Source organism: Aquarana catesbeiana, linkage group LG01, assembly GCF_042186555.1.
Source record: "Aquarana catesbeiana isolate 2022-GZ linkage group LG01, ASM4218655v1, whole genome shotgun sequence".
Classification (NCBI taxonomy): domain Eukaryota; kingdom Metazoa; phylum Chordata; class Amphibia; order Anura; family Ranidae; genus Aquarana; species Aquarana catesbeiana.
The window spans coordinates 170795262-170817834 of record NC_133324.1 but is presented as its reverse complement, the minus strand read 5'-3'; the positions used below and the strand labels follow the sequence as shown (position 1 = coordinate 170817834).

The 22573-nt window shown below is 41.8% G+C and overlaps 1 protein-coding gene across 1 annotated transcript in view; it reads left to right on the top strand.

The window, feature by feature from the left end:
• The window catches only part of RIOK2 (RIO kinase 2), a 52984-nt gene that overhangs the window by 1022 nt on the left and 29389 nt on the right, over window positions 1–22573 (top strand). The window contains exons 2-4 of the mRNA XM_073624560.1: window positions 2579–2717; window positions 4273–4389; window positions 7466–7641. Of these exons, the coding sequence (XP_073480661.1) occupies window positions 2579–2717; window positions 4273–4389; window positions 7466–7641 (432 nt within the window). The remainder of the gene's footprint in view (window positions 1–2578; window positions 2718–4272; window positions 4390–7465; window positions 7642–22573) is intronic.

The window sequence follows — 22573 nt, the reverse complement described above, 5'->3', positions numbered from 1 at the left end:
GGGCTCTGTATCCTGCCCTGTCCACTGCCTACCTCTGTAGGGTTCCACTGCTGGCCTTTGTAGACTGCTCTGCCAACCTCTGTAGACTGCCCTGCCCACTGCCGGCCTCTGTAGACTGCTCTGCCAACTTCTGTAGACTGCCCTGCCTTCCACTGACCTTTGGGTGCTTGATAGTTATCTTTAAAAAAAAACATTCTTTGATCTTTTCCATGTCATAGTAGATCTCTTAATTGTCAAAGGTTGCCTACCCCTGCTCTGGAGGAACCCTAGGGTTCCATGGAAACTTGGTTGAGAAACCATGCTATATGTAATTGTGACTGAGAAAGATTGAGGGTTAACCGTGTGCCTAACATTGTGGATTATGTGCTGCTTTTTACTATCTTTGTTTTTTATCCCAGGTCAATCAGCAGGTCAAGGTTTAACTTCTGATCTGCTTACAGACTCCTGCTGTGTACAATCACAGCTGGTGTCAGCGAGGGAGGGGGGGCGTGTATGTATGTGCCCTAAAACTGGAAACAGGCAGGGTCATACCAGTATGTCGCTTTACCTGTATGGGCCACCCATCTGCAGTACATCGCAGGCGGTTAGTCCGCAAGTGCTTAATGAAGTTTAAAAAGTTAAGCTTACTTTGGAGCCATAAACCGTCGTACACGCGCTTAGATTTTCAGATGAGCGAACGTCCGTTTTTTGTAGCATGCTAGTCTCATGTTGAAATTGAAGAGGTTACTTGCCATATGAAAATTTTCGTATGGTAGAATAGACGTAATGTGTTGACTAGTTTTTGTATGTATTTTTTCATTTCTGAGCATGCGTAGTCTTGCTCTTACGATTTTGTTTGTATGAAAATCGCACATTGAGTTCATATCCAACAAAAATGTTTCCATCTGATTTTCGTATCGTGTGTTAGTTGAGTAATTCCTACTTATGTTGCCATTATCCTTTTTTTTATTTACCACTAGGAAACTCATTGCACAGATGTGGATACCCCCAGAGCTGTTAATGTTGCTCTACTGTGCGAAAAACTGGTCTATCAACACAGGGGTAGTCCTGGCAAATTTACCAAAATTTAGGACAATTGGCTAGGCACTCCTGGCCTAGCCCCTTTCCAATTGGTCAGAGATGTTGAGTGGGGATGACTCCTCTGGTCTAGTGTGAGACTACCCTTTTCCTCATCTACAACTTCCCTTAGCTGGGTATAAATAACTGCACAGACATGCAATTTATGGTTTTACACACTCTTTATTGTGATTTAATTTTTTACAGCACTGTCATATGACACATGTAAAGTACTACTTACCTTTTCCCTTATAGAGATGTCTTGGCTTTTGTGCTTGCTCTACATAGTTTTTTATTTTTCCCTTTTTTTTTTTTTTTTTCATTCTATATTTTATCGTTTCTCACGATTCGTAGGCCTCGTGTTTTTTTGTTTGTTTTTTTGCTTATTTTTTTCTACTTTCCTAGAAGCCAGTAGAGTTTTTGCAGAAAAAAACGACTGATGCTTGTAAAAGTGTCTAATGCTTTTACAAGCGTTTAGGTGCATTTTTACAAGCGCTTAAAAAATGTATCCTGGCTTATTGAAATGAATTAACACAAAAGAACTAAACACATCTAGTGTTTACAAGCGTTTTTTTTATTTTTTTTATTTTTTCTGCACATCTGCTCTTGGAAGCCTTAAAAGGCCTTATACTTGTACCAAGGCCATAGTTTGCAAAGCCAATGTGCTTTTTTTCCCTTCTTTTTTGTTTGTATGCAAAAATGTATCAAACTTAGAGCCCATTCACACAGGGGCAACACGACTTCCAGCGCAACTTTGGGAGGCAACTTGGACACGACTTGAGTATGAATCACAGCACGACTTGGGGCAACTTACAACACAACTTGAAGTCGCCTCCAGGACAGGGAACTTTAGCCTCGGTTCACACCAGAGGCGGCACGACTTGCAGGTCGCCTCACCGAGGCAACCTGCACACGACTGCCCGGGCGACTTGCAAAACGACTTCTGTATAGAAGTCTATGCAAGTCGCCCCCAAAGTCGTACAGGAACCTTTTTCTAAGTCGGAGCGACTTGCGTCGCTCCGATTAGAACGGTCCCATTGTACTGAACGGGACGCTACTTGTCAGGCGACCTAGTGTGAACCGAGCCTTTCAAGTGGCCAATCAGAGCTTATCAGCTGTGTGTGAGAAGGAGGGGGCTGGCTGTTTAGTGGAGTAAATTACTTTCTGTTTCCTTTCTGCTTCCTGTAAAGTTGCCTCAGTATGAACAGTGATCCGACTTGGAGGCAACTTCCATTGAAATCAATGGGTACAAGTCACCTTCTAGTCAGATTGAAGTAGTACAGGAACCTTTTCTGAAGTCTGAGCGACTGCCGTAGTGTGCATTAAGACAGATCCATTCACTTACATTGATTTTTTCATGTAGCGCGACTAGGGGCGACTTGAGGTCGGATCCAAAGTTGCCCCTGTGTGAATGGGCTCTTAAGGTTTTTAATAAAAAGTATCTGATTAAAAAAGTTGCTGTCCTGGAAGGTTCCTGGAACTTGAGTTATCTTGTAAAATAACAGTTTCTTCTCCATTTTAGGTGGAAATGGGTATGAAGAACCATGAGATAGTGCCTGCAAGTTTAATAGCCTCTATAGCCAGCCTCAAGCATGGTGGTTGCAACAAAGTTCTGCGGGAGCTGGTAAAACACAAACTCGTTGCATATGAGCGTACAAAGAGTGAGTATTAATACATTTTCTTTTAACGTAATGTCTTCCTAAATATTAGATATGTATTATTTGTACTGTTTCACATCTGCTTTAGTTCCTAAAGTGGTTGTAAAGTCGGAAGGTTTTTTTCTTTATCTTAATGCATTCTATGTATGCCTCCCGGATTGTGACAATGACAACAGTGCAACATGTGTGTATAAACGGCCACTTCTAATCTTAGTGGGAAGCCCATGTGACAGTATGGAAACAAGTGCACAATTGGTTTACAGGGACAGAGCATTGTTGTCCTATAAAGAAGGAAGAGGAGGACCAAATTTTATGTCAGAATAAGTGTTATTTATGCGGCAGATATGAATTGACTGAAAGTACATTAAGGGCCCGTCCCCCCCACATGCAGTGTTTTTTTTTTTTTTCATTTTATGCATTAAAACACATGGAAAGTAGCTTATGTGGGTTCCAATGGCCTAATTCACAATGGTGCAGTGCGTTTAGTTCAAGAAAAAAAGACTACATGCTGCTTTTTTTTGCTTGCACAGAACTGTACTGAAACGCAGTAAAAAGCATACAAATGCATCAAAAATTAACCAGACCCCAGTACAGTGAAAAAAATACCTATCTATCTAGTGCACAATAAGTAAAAATCAATAAATTGTGTGATTGCTCAAAAACAATCATAAAAAAATGTTAAAAGTTCATAATTTCTGTGACTCGTCAATCCAAAATATGTTTGCTATTTTGACTCTCTAACACCGTAATTCTGTGAGTAAAAAGTGTTTCAGTAATCCAAAAAAAGACAGTGCTCCACCCAAAGTAAGATTTAAATTGTGTCACCAGAAGAATTCGGCCAGCAAGTGACCATTAGGCATGGATAATATAAATACAAATTTCTTCAATTCATGGGTAAATCTTCACCATATTCTACATCAATTTGTTGATTTTTACTTATTGTGCACATATTTTATGTATATAGTCACATTTATATTAATTTTTGATCACCTAATATTGTTCATTGATTCATTCATTTATTCATTTTTTGGCTTTTTCAATTGATTGACCAGTTAGCGCCTTTTTGATCTTCTTTTTTTTTTCTTACTTTTTTTTGTTGCTCACTAATTTAGGAGCAGCACTGGTATTTAATTCTTTCATCAGTTTACAGTGGGCGCCGTTCCCTTCTTGTTTTATATATTTTAAATACCAGGCTACTGCTGAGGCATAATCTGCATTTCTAAATGTCCCCTAGCAAGTCTTTACATTTTAAATTCAAGACGATTTTATAATTGTGTGTGTGTGTCCCTATTGGACAGGTTTACCCATCCTTCCTGTTGGGACAAAGGTAAAAACATAAACCCATTTTTAGTGGAGAGATTAGAACCTTTTATTGCTGTCTTTGCCTTCCTGTTCTTTAACCACCACATCTCGGGCATCGTAGGGACACGAGGTATGGGAAAATCTCCACAATGGGGTCACAAATAGGAATACAAACCACAGATATTTTGTCTTTTCCAATGTTTTCAAAAAAGCCTTGATTTGGGTTTAAAAAAATAATTTCTGTTCTGCATTTTAGCTGTTCAGGGTTACCGGCTAATTTATGGCGGCTATGATTATCTGGCGCTCAAAACTCTCTCTTCCCGGGATGTTGTTACTTCAGTTGGAAACCAAATGGGTGTTGGAAAAGAATCAGGTAGGTGTAATTAAAAAGAAAATAGTGATTCAGAAAAGTATTTCCTATGCAGCATTTTCATTATTGTGTTTTATTTTGGCATTTAAAATTTATTTAACCTTTTGGTATTTTAAACATAAATTTTACTAAATCTACTGCATGCATTTTATATTATTTTCTTCAGTTTATTGTATGAAAGAGTACTAACTATCTCAGTCTAATGGAGGCTTTTATCTTCTGAGATAAGCCCACTTTTATATGGGAGCCCCCATGCTCCCACCCCCAAAAAATACTCATTAAAGGCTCATAAAATAAACAATTAGACAATTAGAACTAAAAAGAAATATTTTGAACCCTTACTCCTGGATGCATCCTTTAGATCCTGGTAAGGTTACTTGGTCTCACTGCTGCCTCCTGTGGGAACCAAGTACCCCAATTCCTGTGAAAATCTACTTCTTGCACAATGCAAGTACATTTCACATTTTAAGGACCCGTGTCAATGATGTTTAATAGCATATTAGGGCTGCTACTAACTATTATTTTCATAATCGATTAGTTGGCCAATTATTGTTTTGATTTATCGGGTAATAACCTTAAAGTGTGGTGTATAATTTAGTTAATATGTAAAGTTTTTTTAAAAAGGCCATTTATTCTTAAATATCTCTATGTAGTGGTAAATATAAATGACCAACTATATGGTTAGGGAGCAAAATATCTAATCCACTCTGAGAATAACAGAAGAGATATACTGTATATACTATTAGTGGAGAGATATACTGTATATACTATTAGAGGAGAGATACTATTAAAGGGTGAATCTGGTAAATATCATCAGACTCAGAGATCACATATTTTTTATTTAAAAAAAAAAAAAATGTAATTTTAAGAACGTTCGTTCAATTTTCTAATCGTTAGTGGGGTCAAATCGACATTCATTTTCAACCACAGTGACAGGAAAATTTGGAAATAATAGAAAACTTCTTGGTCAAAGGAATTTTCAGACAGTGTATGTGGTTTTCGTTCAGAAATTACATTCATTTTAAAAACAGAAATTTTCAACAACATTCTTTCATTCAGCGAATGTACAAAGATTTTTCGTCTGAATATTCTCGTCTGAAAATTGATCCGTGTGGCCAGCATAAGGCTCGGTACACATCTATGTGTTTTGCTGTGCGTTTTGCTTTTTGCACACTGCAAATTGCGTTTTTGCTTTTTTTTTTTTTTTTTTTTTTTTTTTTTTTTTTTTTTTTTATTATATTGAACCAAAAAAGCACCGTTTTGCGTTTAATAAAAAGTCTGACCCTTTCCAAATATGCAGTGGCTGAAAAAAAAGCATAGATGTGAACATGTCCCATAGGAAACCATGTAAATGAACTGTAGTTCGTGTCTGCAAAAAGCACCAAAAAACACAGATGTAAACCAGGTCTAAGACATTTAGTAACATAATGGGGTTAAAAAAAACTAAAATTAGCCCTTTATAGTACAAAAAAAAGCAAATAATCACTACTGTAAGGGGTTTATTTTTTTTTACTGTAGAAACGTGAAAGTAATATTTACAGTAGCGATTATTTGCTTTTTTTGTACTATAAAGGGCTCATTTTAGTTTTTTTTAGTTTTTTTTTTTATCACCATTATGTTACTGGCCGATTTAATGGATTATGAAAATAGTAATCGATTAATTACATAATCGATTTAGTTGTTGATTAATCGATTAGTTGTTTCAGCCCTATAGCATATGCAGCTGGCTTTTATTGTCAGTTTGAGACACTTCTGAGATTATCCAGAATTGATTGCAGATACAGTTGACCTGCTTTTTAAAATTGAAAGCCCCTTTAAATTTTATACCTATTGCTTCAAAATGTATGACCAGCAAAAACTTTTTTTCTTAGTTTTTAGATAGAACTGAAGAGTTTTTAGAACCCCTGTCCGTTTTTTACTGCTATCTGGGGCTGCGTTAGTCAGCTCATTCACACATGCATGTTGCAATGCCCGATTTTACCCACTAAAATGTGCAGGGATATGTACCACGTGTCTTACAGTGCAATTCATTTTGAATGGCATCCCAATATGTCTCCAACACACTTGCACTGCAGGGTAACACAACAGTGCACTGTAAAACAATACGTTGTGTTGATGTGCATTGCAGCCCGTTTTGAGCACATTGGGCCGATTTGGCATACGATTTGAGATGCCAAATCGGTGGCTATTGCCGGCAATGGCAGCATCCGTATCAGTGCAGCTCCAACTTTGTGGCACAGCACCGATTCCCAAAAGTAGTTCCTGTACATTTTTTGCCAACTTCGGGGGCGATTTTAATAGATATCTGTGCATGAACCTGAAGTCGGAATGCATTGCCAGTTTGAAATCGTGCGAGTTCAGTGTGAACCTGCGCTGAATCAGCTGCCTAACGGTATTCACAAAACTGCTCAAAAATGCATGCGTGGCAGTGAGATGCATGCTGGTATGAGAAAGCCCTCACCTACTGTCATGTAAACAAAGGGTTATAAGATAAGAAGAGAGGGAACTCTTCAGTAACACAGACAGAAATAAATTTGCTTTTGTTTAGTAGCGTAGCGAAACTCTAGAACCCCAGTTCAGATTTGTATTTCTGCCTGTGTCAGTGTTGCAGCTTCTACCTTACCTCTGGCCAAACTGTTGTCAGCAGGAAAGGAATGAAGGTCCCTTTCACATGGGCTGTCTAGTCGGGTCCACCTGTCAGTTTTTCAGGCGGACTTGGTTGAACTGTCTGCCTGCCCTATATTGAAAACAATCTGAAGCAGAGGTTATCTGCGGTGAAAACGTAAATCTTGACTTCTCCTGTAAAGCTTGGTTCTACACCCTCTTGCACATGCTTACTGATCCTTTAATACAATGGATGATCTAACTGATGACTGAGTCTTTGGAGGCAGGAGTGAGAAGCTTGACTTAGACAGGTACAAGTTAAATTCCGCTCCATGTATATTTTGAACTCCTGCATGTTTTGCGGTTTTCATTGAGTTTGTATGTTCAAGGTTCCAACTTTCCAAATGTGTGTTGGTTTTGGTTTAATGTTCACCAATGACCTTCTTGCCTGCATTTTGCACATTCCTATATCTAGATATCTACATTGTTGCAAACGAAGAAGAGCAGCAGCTTGCATTAAAACTTCACCGTCTTGGAAGAACTTCCTTTCGCAATCTTAAAAATAAGCGGGATTATCACAAGCATCGGCACAAGATGTCTTGGCTCTATCTGTCACGTCTGGCTGCCATGAAGGAGTTTGCGTATATGAAGGTAATAGCTAGAAAATTGTCAATTTTTGATTTTGACGTGAATTGATTGACTAGGCAAAGTATTGTACAAACGGGGAAAAAAAATCAAATCTTTATTTTATTTATTATTTACATGTACTTGCTGTATATTGCGCCAACAATTTACACAGCGCTTTACATATATGTTGTACATTCACATTAGCCCCTGCCCTCAGGAAGCCTACAATCCAAGGTCCCTAACTTACATTCATACTAGGGCCAATTTAAACAGGGGCCAATTAACCTCCCAGCATGTCTTTGGAGTGTGGGAGAAAACCCACGCAGGCACAGGGAAAACATGCAAACTCCAGGCAGGTAGTGCCATGGTTGGGGATTCAAAATGGTCACCCTAGTGCTGCCAAATGGAAGTGCTAACCACTTAGCCACTGTGCTTTCTTGGTAAGTTAACCATCAGTGGAGGAGATGGGATGGTTAACTTTCACTGCCCTGACCACCAGTGCTGAGAAGGGGTGGGACCGGGGGGTTAACTTCCATTGCCATGACTACTAATGCTGGGAGGAGAGGCTACATTTCACTGCCACTGATGACCAGTTATGCATTTGATATTAACTTTCGCCATCAGTGCCCACCAGTGTGGGAAGTGGGTGTAGTTAATAGTACTGACACCAGTGCTGGGGGGATGTTATTGCATCTACTTATACCAGTACTGGGGTTTATCACTTCCACTGACACTATTGGTGGGTTTTTATTGTTTCCACTTACATCAATGTGGGGGGGCTAATAATGCATCCACTGATACCAGTGCTGGGGGGGGGGGTGTTGCTATTATTGTGTCTTATACCAGTGCTGGGTGGTTATTACGTCTACTGACACCAGTGCTGTGGGGATAATAATGCGTCCACTGGCACTAGTGCTGGGAGCTATTCTAGCATTCGTTGACACTAATTCTGGGGGTTATTGCATAAATTGACACCAATGCTGTGAGTTATTGTACTCCAACTTCTGCAGTGTGCATTGCAGTACATTTCAAAATATGCAGCAGGATTAACCTTTTTGAAGGAGGTTCAAAAATGTGCTGCTATTGTGCGGCTTTCTGGAGGTGTTGGGGACCGCATCTTGGATGTTTCCCATAATTATAGACTGAATGCCTACCTTTAGTTTTCATAAGGACAAATCATCATATATAATATTTAACTGCTTGTTCTAGCAGATAGCAGAGCTTGAATATTTGGGTAAATATGGCCATCCCTATGTACTCATATACAGTCAGGTCCATAAATATTGGGACATCGACACAATTCTAATCTTTTTGGCTCTATACACCACCACAATGGATTTGAAATGAAACATACAAGATGCGCTTTAATTTGAGGGTATTTGCATCCAAATCAGGTGAACGGTGTAGGAATTACAACAGTTTGTATATGTGCCTCCCACTTTTTAAGGGACCAAAAGTAATGGGACAGATTAACAACCATCCATCAAACTTTCACTTTTTAATACTTGGTTGCAAATCCTTTGCAGTCAATTACAGCCTGAATACTCGAAGGCATAGACATCACCAGACGCTGGGTTTCATCCCTGGTGATGCTCTGCCAGGCCTCTACTGCAACTGTCTTCAGCAAGTGAAATAAATGCTCAACCGGATTCAGGTCAGGTGATTGACTTGGCCATTGCATAACATTCCACTTCTTTCCCTTAAACTCTTTTTGGTTGCTTTTGCAGTATGCTTCGGGTCATTGTCCGAATATGAGCAGATAATATTGCCCGAAACACTTCAGAATTCATCCTGCTGCTTTTGTCAGAAGTCACATCATCAATAAATACAAGAGAACCAGTTCCATTGGCGGCCATACATGCCCACGCCATGACACTACCACCACCATGCTTCACCGATGAGGTGGTATGCTTTGGATCATGAGCAGTTCCTTTCCTTCTCCATACTCTTCTCTTCCCATCACTCTGGTACAAGTTGATCTTGGTCTCATCTGTCCATAGGATGTTGTGCCAGAACTGTGAAGGCTTTTTTTAGATGTTGTTTGGCAAACTCTAATCTGGCCTTCCTGTTTTTGAGGCTCACCAATGGTTTACATCTTGTGGTGAACCCTCTGTATTCACTCTGGTGAAGTCTTCTCTTGACTGTTGACTTTGACACACATACACCTACCTCCTGGAGAGTGTTCTTGATCTGGCCCACTGTTGTGAAGGGTGTTTTCTTCACCAGGGAAAGAATTCTTTGGTCATCCACCACAGTTGTTTTCCGTGGTCTTCCGGGTCTTTTGGTGTTGCTGAGCTTACCGGTGCGTTCTTTCTTTTTAAGGATGTTCCAAACAGTTGATTTGGCCACACCTAATGTTTTTGCTATCTCTCTGATGGGTTTTTGTTTTTTCAGCCTAATGATGGTTTGCTTCACTGATAGTGACAGCTCTTTGGATCTCATATTGAGAGTTGACAACAACAGATTCCAAATGCAAATAGCACACTTGAAATGAACTCTGGACCTTTTATTTGCTCCTTGTGAATGGGATAATGAGGGAATAACACACACCTGGCCATGGAACAGCTGAGCAGCCAATTGTCCCATTACTTTTGGTCACTTAAAAAGTGGGAGGCACATATACAAACTGTTGTAATTCCTACATCGTTCACCTGATTTGGATTTAAATACCCTTAAAGCTGAAAGTCTGCAGTTAAAGCACATCTTGTTTGTTTCATTTCAAATCCATTGTGGTGGTGTATAGAGCCAAAAAGATTAGAATTGTGTCGATGTCCCAATATTTATGGACCTGACTGTAGTTACAGAAAATATTTTTTTAAACATTTATTGATACATTTATCATTAAGCAGATCTGTTTCACTCATATTTGAAAAAAAAATTATAAAAAAAAAATTACAGTTGCCCTTTTAGCATGATGCAGAAAGAAGGCATAGACACTAAAATAGCAATAGCAAATATATCACGTGCGTCTCCTGTCAGAATACAACAGCTCAGCGGGGGTGATTGCTGTACTAACATCGGATCGTTAGTACAGCAGCTCCAGCTGAAGATGACAAGGGTTTTTTTTTTCGTTCATCGTGCTGAGTAGAATGGAAAACAAATTCAATACCAGGCTTAAAGGGTCAAACCTCAGGTGTTTTTAAGCACTTTCAGTAGTTGATTTATTCACTTACGTGAGTATACAGCTTCTTTATCTTTTATTTCTTGCCCATTTTCCAGTCTCCAGTCAGAAATTGGCTGAAAATTGCACTGCGGAGGAACGCACAGAAACTGGTGCAATTCTTGTGTAAACTGACACTTAGGGTGGCTCCTTTCTGTTACAGAATCCTAAGGAGCACCCTTGCATGCAGGCACTACAGTTGTCTCTATACACTGTGTACACACACAGAAGCACACAGCCCTGTATCTTAGAATGGCAAGACACTCCCTTGGTCCTCCCTTCTCCCCCCCCCCCCCCCTTCCTTTTCCATACTAACAGACTGACTGGAGACTTTCCTGCCGGTTGTTAACTCTTTCCTATGAAAACCGGAAGTTTAGGGAAGCAGCATTGAGAGAGGAGGAGCCAACAGCTTTGAAAGTTGTAAACTGCAATTGGTAAGTTAAGAATTTTAACAAATCGTTTACTGGGGAATGGTTTTTAGTTTATTGTTAAAATGAAAAAAAGGTTTTATTATGACTTTACCAACCCTCAAAGGTTGACCTTCTGTCTTTTCTGGTGTCCATTCAGTGACGAAGCTATAAACCTCAACTTTGTGTCTGGGAATATGAAAACTGAATTAAAAAAAATATTTTCTTTTTCATACATCATGGGACACAGAGTCAGGCTAATATTCATTACCTGCTGGGTTATATTCTATCTCCAGGTGAATGGACACTGGTAGACCAAAGGTCTTCAGACAGGAAGTGATCCCCTATATAACTCCTCCCACACAGGAAGCACTTCAGTTTTTTACCAGTGTCTGCAAGGTGAATGGCATGGTTTGTTTGAGCTCTCTGAGCTCCAGGTCTCTAGTCTTACAAATGGTTCTTAAATTAATCAAGGGATTGACCGTTCGGATCCATTTGACACAGGCTTTATATGCTTAGATAAATGGTACCCGAGCCTTGCAAAGAAGACTCAAGATCCTGGGAGGTTTTGCCTGTAATGCGACCTCTGGGCACTGGACCCTGCGAAGTGGAATCCTGGACACCACAGCGCTAAGGCATTCATGCAGGTTGCTGTACAGGTCCAAAGGAGTAGACCCTAAACATAAAAGGGGTACCCAGTCCTTGAAGGTCCTCAAGTGACAGAAACCCGCCGTGATGGATGAAGTTTGGGCTCTTAGTTTCTAAGCTGCCCTGCACCTAGACGGGTAAGTGAAACCCCTTTACTATTATTGTGGGGTGTCCCAGTGTTTGTAACAATCAGTCAAGCTAGCTAGAGGCTGGACACCTATGTGCGGTGACCATACGGGGGAGTTTTGGGCTAGCTGTGGGTGTTTGCAAAGTGTACCTTTTTTTGCTTTTGTCTAGCTTTTTTTTTTACCTGTATGATGACGCACGACGGTGCGCCATTTCGCCTTGGTTCTCCATGGCGCACGTGCGTTCGCAAGAGTGCCGCTGTGTGCAGCAGTTGTTTGGCGGCCATGGCGCAAGTGCATTCGCACAAGCGCCGCTGGACTTAGCAGTTGTTTGACGGCCATGGCAGTAGCCTTTATCTGGGTGCACAAGGATTCACGTCATACGCGAATACAGCCACGCCCGTTCGCCGAACCACGTGCATGTGCACGCACAGAACTTTCCGGCGCACACCCAGCTTATTTAAGCTGTATATGCCAAGCATGCGGTGCTTTCAGAAGGCAGCTGTGGGACACAGAGCAGGCTCTGAACAGACACTTGCAGTGGTTTATTCTTTCCTTACCGGGTCACCTGAGTCACTGAGTGTCGCTTGGCAGGCTAAAGGTGCTTAGCAGGATTGTTACATAGGGGCTTGAGAGCCCTATTAAAGCATCTCCCTTCTGAGGTGTTTTAATACTGCACCCAAGTACGCTCTCTTTTTGTGGCGGGTAAATGACTTCAAAAAAGAGGAGCGGGACTAACTCTATAGGGAAGGGCACACCGATGTCGTCAGTAGTTCCTGATGAATCTAGTGGTATCCCCTGAAAGACCAGAGGCTTCTGGGCAGTCTGCGCCTATCTGGTATTTTGCCTACAGTTAACGATGCTGCTTCACCCTTTATCTCTAAGGATGAACTGTCCTCCGCCCTAGCTGGGTTAGAGCACAGGATTGCTGGCATGATTGCCTCCATCCCGCAGGGCAGCAGAAGGGGCAAGCCGCAGGGCCAGAAGAAGCCCTGGGTCCAAGATTCTTCTAAACCTAGCACCAAGCCCTCCTTTTGAGGGGACGCCCCCACTCCATTGAGTGGGGAGGAGGCTGCTGCACTTTGCGGACATTTGGAGAACAATAATTCAGAACGAGTGGGTCACCTCAATTATATTTCACGGTTACAAGCATTTTATAAAACGTGCCGATTTTATATTGGCAGTCCATATCCCTTGAGTAGAGAACTGGAAGGCAGATTGTCTCAGCCGCCAGCAGATCTGCTTGGGGGAATGGCCCCTACACCCAGGGGTGTTCCAGGAAATTTGCCAGCATTGGGGATGGCCAGAGGTTGACCTATTCACATCCGGATTTAACAAGCTACAGCAATTTGTGTCCCGAACAAGGGATCCTCTGGTAATCGGAGCAGATGCTCTGATAGTTCCATGGAGACAGTACCCCCCTGGACTATGCATTCCTTCCGATCCTTCTCCTTCCACATTTTTTGCGCAGGATTCGGAAAGAGGGGGTTCCAGTCATTCTGGTGGCACCAGCCTGGCCCAGAAAGCCCTGGTTCCCGGAGATTGTGAGACTGACAATAGACGGGCCATGGACGCCCCGATCTACTGTCTCAAGGTCCTACATTCCACCCCAATTTAGAGTCTCTAAATTTGACGGCATGGCTATTGAAGCCAGGGCGTTAAAGGACCGTGGCATCTCGGGATCAGGGTGTCTACCCTGGTGAATGCTAGAAAAGCTGTCGCTAGGAAAATTTATCATAAGGTCTGATGGACTTATAATGCTTGTTGTGAAGCCAGAAAATGGCATCCTCAGAAATACGTGATTGGGAGAATTATCTTTTCTACAGTAAGATGTGGAAATCAAATTTGGCTTTGAGTACAATCAGAGGTCAAGTTTCGGCCCTATCAGTATTCTTCCAAAGGCCTTTAGCTTCCCATTCACTGATCCAAACCTTTATGCAGGGGGCAACTCCGTTTGCTTCCCCTACCATTAGGTCCCCTATGTGTCCTTGGAACTTGAACTTGGTGCTGTCTGTGTTACAGAAACAACTATTTGGACCCATCAAGGAAGTTCCGTTCGACTTGTTTTCACGCAAGCTAGCCTTCCTGATGGCTATCACCTCGGCTAGAAGAGTGTCGGAGTTGGCGGCCCTTTCATGCAGGGAACCGTACTCGATCCTTCACCGAGCCAGGGTGGTGTTATGACCTGTTCCATCCTATTTGCCAAAAGTTGTGTCGGTCTTTAATTTAAATCAGGACATATTTTGCCTTCTTTATTCTCTCAGCCTCGTTCGGCGGAAGAGAGATGACTGCATTCTTTGGACGTTGTCCGGGCAGTCAAGGTTTATTTGTCTAGATCCAAGGATCAGACTCGTTTTTTGTTTTACCAAAAGGACCCAAGAAAGGGCAGGCAGCTTCCATTGCCAGTCAGGTCTGTCAATTGGTCATTCAGGCCTATGGTCTGAAATGTAAAGCTCCTCCCTTTAGGGTGAGAGCTCATTCTACCAGGGGTGTAGGAACCTCCTTGGCTTTTCGCCATCCGGTATCTGTGGCTCAGATTTGTAAGGCTGCTACTGTTCTTCAGTGCATATGTTCACAAAATTTTATCAAGTGGATGTTCGAGCAGCTGAGGATTCGACTTTTGGCCGCAGTGTACTGCGGGCTGTCGTATAAGTTCTGATGGCTATTGTTTGCCAGGGTGTCTCCCTCCCCTCAAGGCTATTCCTCTGGGACATCCAAGTAGGTAATGAATATTAGCCTGACTTTTTGTGTCCCATGATGTATGAAAAAGAAAATAGGATTTTTTTTGTCATACTTGCCTGTAAAATCCTTTTCTTTGAGTACATCATGGGACACAGAGATCCCTCCCCTCTTTTTTGAGGATTCAGTGCTTGCTACCAAACTAAAGTACTTTCTGTGTGGGAGGGGTTATATAGGGGATCACTTCCTGTCTGAAGACATTTTGGTCTACCAGTGTCCATTCACATAGAGATAGAGTATAACCCAGTAGGTAATGAATATTAGCCTGACTTTGTGTCCCATGGTGTACTCCAAAGAAAAGGATTTTACAGGTAAGTATGATGAAAAAAATCCTATTTTCTTATAAGACAGTCACTGTCGTTGGAGGGTATCTGCACTTTTGTAATCCTCCTAGCTACCATCAACACCCTCTTTTCTCCTCTAAACTGTACAGCGCAATGTGATGAAGCCTGCTTTATTCCCATAACCAAATTTATCACTCCTGTTTTCTACCAAGCATAAAATGAAATACTGTTGGCCATTGGAATAAAATAAATGACATGAGTGCTGAGGTTTAAGCCTCGTACACACGGTTCGATTGTTGGAAGAGGATTGTCTGTTAACAGACTGTTGTCCTAAATTCTTACCGTTAGTACGCTCCTTTAGACAATTGTTTTTCAATTTTCGGTCAACAAATGTTGGATGGCAGGCTTGTAAATTTTCGTGCAACAACGGCTCAACGTCTGATTTTCGTATGGTCAGTGCACAAATTGGTCACACAAAAGTTGAAAGTACGCATGCTGACTCCTTAAGGGTTCTCTTCTGAAACGCGAAGGGCCCAAAGTGCACAAAGCAAGGTCCATAAAGACATGGATGAGCGAGTTTGGAGTGGAGGAACTTGACTGGCCTGCACAGAGTCCTGACCTAAACACGATAGAACACTTTTGGGATGAATTAGAATGGAGACTGGGAGCCAGGCCTTCTCGTCCACATTAGTGCCTGATCTCACCAATGCGCTTCTGGAAGAATGGTCAAACATTCCTATAGACACACTCCTAAACCTTGTGGACAGCCTTTCCAGAAGAGTTGAAGCTGTTATAGCTGTAAAGGGTTGGCCAACTCAATATTGAACCCTACAGACTACACGCACATGTATGTTAATGACATCCCAGTCTTAAAGGCAGGTGTCCCAATACTTTTCATAATATAGTATATAACCTAAAAAAAATTTGAATCGATAATAAAGTGATGATTTGCTCAATAAGTCCAATAATTATATATATATATATATATATATATATATATATATATATATATATATATATATATATATATATATATATATATATATATATATATATATATATATATATATATAATGTATGTATGTATGTCCACTATTCTTGCCCAGTGCCATATGTCCAATATTCTTGCCCAGTGCCACTATAATAAATCAACGTTATGGTGCAACATTCAAAGTTCATTCTCGTAGTGGTTTTACAAAGGCGCTATTACCATGCCTCCTATATGCTTTTCACCTTCACACCACATTTACTACAACAACAAAAGGGTCAAAATGTGCCTGTGACATGTAAGATGAGGGAGTGGCTATAACCACTTTTTCTCTCATGGCAGAATAGTTGGTGTATTGCTACAATGACTACTGGCAACGCTGACGTCACCAGCCCAGTGGTCTGGACACCACGTGTCGGTTTTTAGGATCTTTCCCTGTGGATCTGACCACACCCCACCTACCCCTATTACAAGTCACATGCATGTTCTCCACCCCTCTGATGCATTTTGTAAGAAACCACACTTCTACCTTTAGGTCATGTGTGCAAGACTGAACACAGCAGTTCCAGCCTTCCCAGGGCCCCCCTGCTGACCTCCTACCCTCCTATCAGTGGCTCTGCTGAAGGGGAGAGCTGCACAGGTATAGCATTGCCCTGCCCAATAACAGAGAGCATCCAATCAGATTAAGAAGAGCTTTAAAAAAAAAAAAATGGTCATTAAATGTACTAGAACGGAGTGATCTGTTTTAGTGTGTTTTTATAATTTGGGTTTTTGACCCTTTAATGGCCTGGCTGTGCAATCCAGCAGGGGTTCCTAGATCACAAAGTTGGCTGCACAGAATTAGAATTCCCTTGTGTGGCAAAACCTGCTCTTCTATGTGTTTTCAATTTATTTTTATTTTGGTTCTTGTTTGGAGTTCAGCTGGAATAGAGAAAATCTGTGTCCAATGTTTTTTATTAACTGATCTCTTTATTGTGCATTATATTAAAGTGATTGTAAAGGTTTTTTTCTTTTTTTTAATAACAAAAATTCTACTTACCTGCTCTGTACAATAGAATTGCACAGAGCGGACCCAAACCTCATTTTCTCGGGCCCCCCGCTGTCACTCCAGGCTCCTTCTCTTAGTGTGCTACAATTGGAAGGCCCTTCCTTTCATGGCACACCTGCAGGCTTGATCCTGAGCCTCGCTCCCTCATCACAACAGTGGGAGCCAAGACCAACCAAGGGAACAAAGCCTGTGAGAGCAGGGGGAGAAGACCGAACCGTTACAGATGGGCACATCGCTGGATCGAGTGAGAAAAAGGGGGGGTGATACTGATGCCTAAACATTTTTTTTATCTTAATGCATGACATGCATTAGAGTAAAAAATGTTTAGGCTTTAGAAATACTTTAACAAAAGAATGATCCCTAGTCTTTTCTATGCAGATGTCCTGACATCTCCCTAAAGATGTGACTCTCCAGTTTATTGCTCCTAAAGTTTAATTTTGCCTTTAATAGAAACATCTGCTGCGGTTATCCAAGGCCATAAGTGTGCATGTCAAATCCTCGTCTGCTCAGCACGACAAGGTGTGTGAAAGGAAATTATGGTTTCAGGGGTAATTTACTTTCTGATTTGTCCTCTGGTTTTACTTGGCTGTGTCTAGCGGGTAAGGTACATAATTTATATTACAGGTTGACAAGCGGGTGTAGCTTTGAAAACAAATTCCAGCTTGAGCAAACATTGCATTTGAGAAAGAACTGAACAATTTGGGCTACTGGACATGCCTGGCTTGTATAAGAGAAACACTGTTGGCTGCTATTTTCTTCATACTGGGTTTATTAAAAAAATAGTGAACCACGGTTTCATTTAATGAATCCCAATGTAAGCACTGAGAATCTGAATTGGGCAGGTCTGCGGCACTACAAGAACAGAGCTTGTGTTCTCCAAGTGTCAACACCTCGGAATGCTAAGTATCCTGAATGTTTTTGTGCAGTAAGCAAAATCATTTTTTTTTTTATTGGAGCTGAAGGAGTGTGGGCATCAATTATGGCAATCTGTTAGATGTATTCATTTTCTAATCTGTGCAAGCTAATTGATCATTGGCTGCTAGGAGTAACATAAACTTTCCCTTTTTACCTCTTTGTCCTCTACAAATTTGCTAAATTATAGCAGATGGTAGGTATTACCGTATATTGCAAAGATTACTTGTGTGACAGCATTTAACTTGCTATGCTAATAGCTTGCCATACCATATCCCTAAGGGCCTGAACGGAGAGAATTGCATGTTTCTACTGAGCAGGGTTAGCCCAGTGATTCTGGGAAGATTCTACGTTCTGTCTCCTGGGATTGGTACCTGTAGTGAGAATGGCCAGTCTGGGATGCAGAAACACTTGAGGTGATAGCTGTGAGCTGGAGCTGCCAGTTGCTGATTTCTGGTGTTCTGAGCAATGTGATCACCTTAATTTTGTTCCATTATGATGGCTGATTAAACTTAAAATCACATGAAGTGTCTGTCGTGCCACAGTTGTATTTTCCTGGTTTCATTCAATAAAGAGAATTTACATCTCTGCCATAAATTGTGAAGGAGAGGGAGGGGACTTGGGTAAGATAACTGCTGCCAAGTGAACTGGAAGGGTGGAGGCCTTTATACTGTGACTTGTTATCCCTACCCCACCCTCATTGTATCTGGGAGGGCCTGTAAGTGAATAAAGAATACCTGCGTGGATGGTGAGCAGGATGGCATCAGCAGAAGCGGCTCTGTCAAGTAGCTGAATAGTAGCTTCCTGTGAGTACCCCAAAGGAATCGCTCCCCCTGGGGGCAGTATTTGGTTGTGCGGCCACTCTCCTTCACATCCCTTGTAACAATTTAATTTTTTGTTTTCTGGGCTGGGTAGATCCATAGACTTTCTTGTTTTGTAGCAGTCACTTGGATTGTCCTAGCCAAAACATGGTCAATATGTTGCTTGCAATAGTCTGGTGACACAGTGAAAAAATTACGTTCCTAAATTTGGACACATGGAAACCAAACTTCTACATTAGTCTTTAGGTGTTGTATGTTTGATTGATCTGCCTCTCTTCCAACTTCATTGTATGGCTGCATGTCTTCTTTAGAGACCTTAGACTAAATCATTTTCTCCCAATTGTACAATCACCATTTAAAGAGGAAGTAAACCCTGATGGTTTTTACTTCCTCTTTTGCTCCCTGCAAATTAAAAGCATAATGGGCTAGTATGCATCGCATACTGTACTAGTCCATTATGTGACACTTAACTGCAAATGAAGCCCACGCTGTCCCCTGTATAGGCCACGTCCATCTTTACCCCTCAGCCTTCCGGGGCCGCGGACCCGGGCTCTGTGACTGGCCAGAGCCGCGTGATGTCACTCCTACGCATGCACACGGGAGCTGTCAGTCACGGCACACGCTGGGGAAGCAACAGCACGTAGGCCTGTGTCTTTACAGCGCATGTGCCGATAACATCTTCGGCACACTACAACGGAAATATCTCCTAAACAGCGCATGTTTAGGAGATATTTTCACTACCTATAGGTAAGCCTTACTCTAGGCTTATCTATAGGTAAAAGTCACACACAAGTGTTTACAACTACTTTAAAGATTTTGTATATTAGGATCATGTCCCCTCTTAAGTGTCTCTTCTCCAGGGAGAATAAGTTTAATGTTTGTAGTTTTTTCCTCATATCTGAGGTTCCCTACTAATGCCCTTGCTGAGACATGAATATTTCATGCTGGGAGTACTTGATAGGGGCTTTGAATCATGATTCCCAAAGGCAGGGGCGTTGCTAGGGGGTGGCTATTGGGGCTATAGCCCTGAATCTGGGGCCCATAGCCCTGAGTATCTTGCCGCAGGGTCCCTGCCTAACCAGCAGGTTGTGGCTCCTGCAGCAATTGGGCAGGCTGCATGAGAGAGGCAGAGGAGAGAAGAGAAGCAAGCAGGCAGACGAGCAGAGATGACGTCTCTCTCCGCCCGCTCCACATCAGCGCTCTTTACAGCCGGGCCTCTTCAGTTTGGGAGCGAGGTGCGGCAAGCAGCAGAGATGACATCATCTCTTACTGCCCGCCACACATCAGCGCTCTTCCGCCCTCACAGCACGGTGGAGTGGAGGTCACGTGCTTCCTGTCATCGTGGAGCTCCACTTTGCAGCCAGACCCCCTTGCTTCAATGTCGGAGGTGCGGCGGGGAGCAGCGAGATGACATCATCTCTTACTGCCCACCCCGCATCACCACTCTCCTGCTCTCACTAAATGGACCAGTGCTGTCAGCCTGCCACCATGCAGCGTCAGTGCACATTTGGTGGCACTGGCTGGCATGGCAAGTGACGATCCACATCTGGTGGCCGGTGACGTGGCAAGTGACAATCTACATCTGCTGCCAGGTGAAAGTGGCAAGTGACAATTCACATCTGGTGGCAGGCGACATGGCAAGTGACAATCCACATCTAGTGGCAGGTGACGGTGGAAAGTAACACGCTGCATCTGGTGACAGGCGACGGTGGCAAGTGACACGCTGCATCTGGTGAAAGGAGATGTGGTGTATGGTGAGTTGAACCCACTTCATTATATATTAGAATGTAACAATATAAATAATGCACTTAAACCACCCTGTCACCAGATCAACCATTATGCCATGATGATTGAAGTGGCAACACCAGCCATCGCCCATGAAAAATTGCTTACCACCAGTCACCGCCCCCCCCCCCCTCCCCGCGGGCATGCAAAAAGGTTGGTGACCGCTGCTATGGGCTCTAGCCCCAGATCTTTTGCAGACCTAGCAACGCCCCTGCCCAGAGGTAGCACCAGTATTACACCAAGCATTAAAAGACTCGGTTTAATTTTTGAGTCCTTATGTGGAGTAGATCAACCAACATTTATGGACCAATTGAGATGCATACAGTTGTCCCAATTTATTCGGAATCTCCCACATATTTGTTTGTTAAAAGAACTGAATCCTTTTGAAGCAATTATGCAATATAGAAATCAACCCCAACATTGTATTTCTCTTTTTTTCTCAAAGCTTTGATGAAACTGCAATACCCTGGGTACCCAGATTATATAGGTCGGTGGGGAAAAAAGATGAGATTATACAATTTCCTTATATGCCCACCACCTCAAATAGAATGACAGAGGTAAACTTTTCTCTCAATAGCATTATACTCCAGTAAAATTTACATGCAATCTCCGACTCAACCTCGCCCCTGTGTTGGAGCAAATGTGGAGAGCGAGCTACACACAGGCACATATGGTGGTTCTGCCCATTTTGGGAAGAAGTGGTGAAGGTTATCTCTCTGATACTGGGCCAAGTAATTAAACCTGAACCATTAACGTTTTTACTTCATTGTACAAACAAAACAGCAATACATGATGTCTGTGACCCCATATTTGTTAATCGCATGTAAATCTTTGATTCCACTATACAGTACTGGGGGGAAAAAGTTTAATGCCTACTGTCTCACAGTGGCTACGAAGGGTTGACGAACTCCTTCTAATGAAAGAAATAACCTGTAGAAATAAAGGACTGACCAGCAAATATATTAAGACATGGGCAAAATGGTTTGAATTTAACCACTTCCGGACCGGCTCAAGCCGATATATGTCAGCATCTTGAAGAGGGTTATCATTGTTATGGCAGCAGCTAGCTACCATCACCCTGGTATCCTCTCCAGCGAGCGGTCCGGTTTCAGATAAAAGTGGTCTCTGATCACTTATTAGCGGTGGGAGAGGCCCCCTCCGCCGCTTCCCGGAGCCATCGGCAGTGGCGGAGGTGATCGGGTCCTCTCCCTGGCTTGGTATGGAGACAAGTGAGGTGAAGATGGCCCCACCCGTCTCCATACCATTGCAAGGTGGAAGAGACGTCTTAAAGAAACTTTTTTTTTTTTTTTTTTTTTTTTTTTTTTAATTATTATTATTATTATTTATTTTATTTTTTTTATTGCATTCAAGTGTAAATATGAGATCTGAGGTCTTTTTGACCCCAGATCTCATATTTAAAAGCTCCTGTCATGCTTTTTTTCTATTACAGGGGATGTTTATATTTCTTGTAATGGGAATAAAAGTGACAGTTGTTTATTCTTTAAAAAAAAAAAAAGTGTAAAAATAAAAGGTAAAATAAATAAGAAAAAAAATTTTTTAAACGCACCCTCGTCCCGCCGAGCTTGTGTGCAGAAGCGAACTTTTACGTGAGCAGCGCCTGCATATGAAAGCAGTGTTCAGACCACACATGTGAGGTATCGCCGCGATCAGTAGAGCGGGTGCAAATTTGAAGTGTGACATATTGGGTATCAATTTACCCCGCGTAACATTATCTTTCACAATATAGAAAAAATTGGGCTAACTTTACTATTTTTTAATTCAAAAACGTGTATTTTTTCTAAAAAAAAAAGTGCCCTTGTAAGACTGCTGCGCAAATATGGTGTGACAAAGTATTGCAATGACTGCCATTTTATTTTCTAGGGTGTTAGAACCCTCCAAACATTATATTTTTTTATCTAAGTCATTTTCTAGCAAAAAAACATTTTTTAACTTGTAAACGCCACATCTCAGAAAGAGTCTCAGTCCTTAAGTGGTTAAGCAAACTAAACTTTATTATGAAATAATATCAGACCCTGATG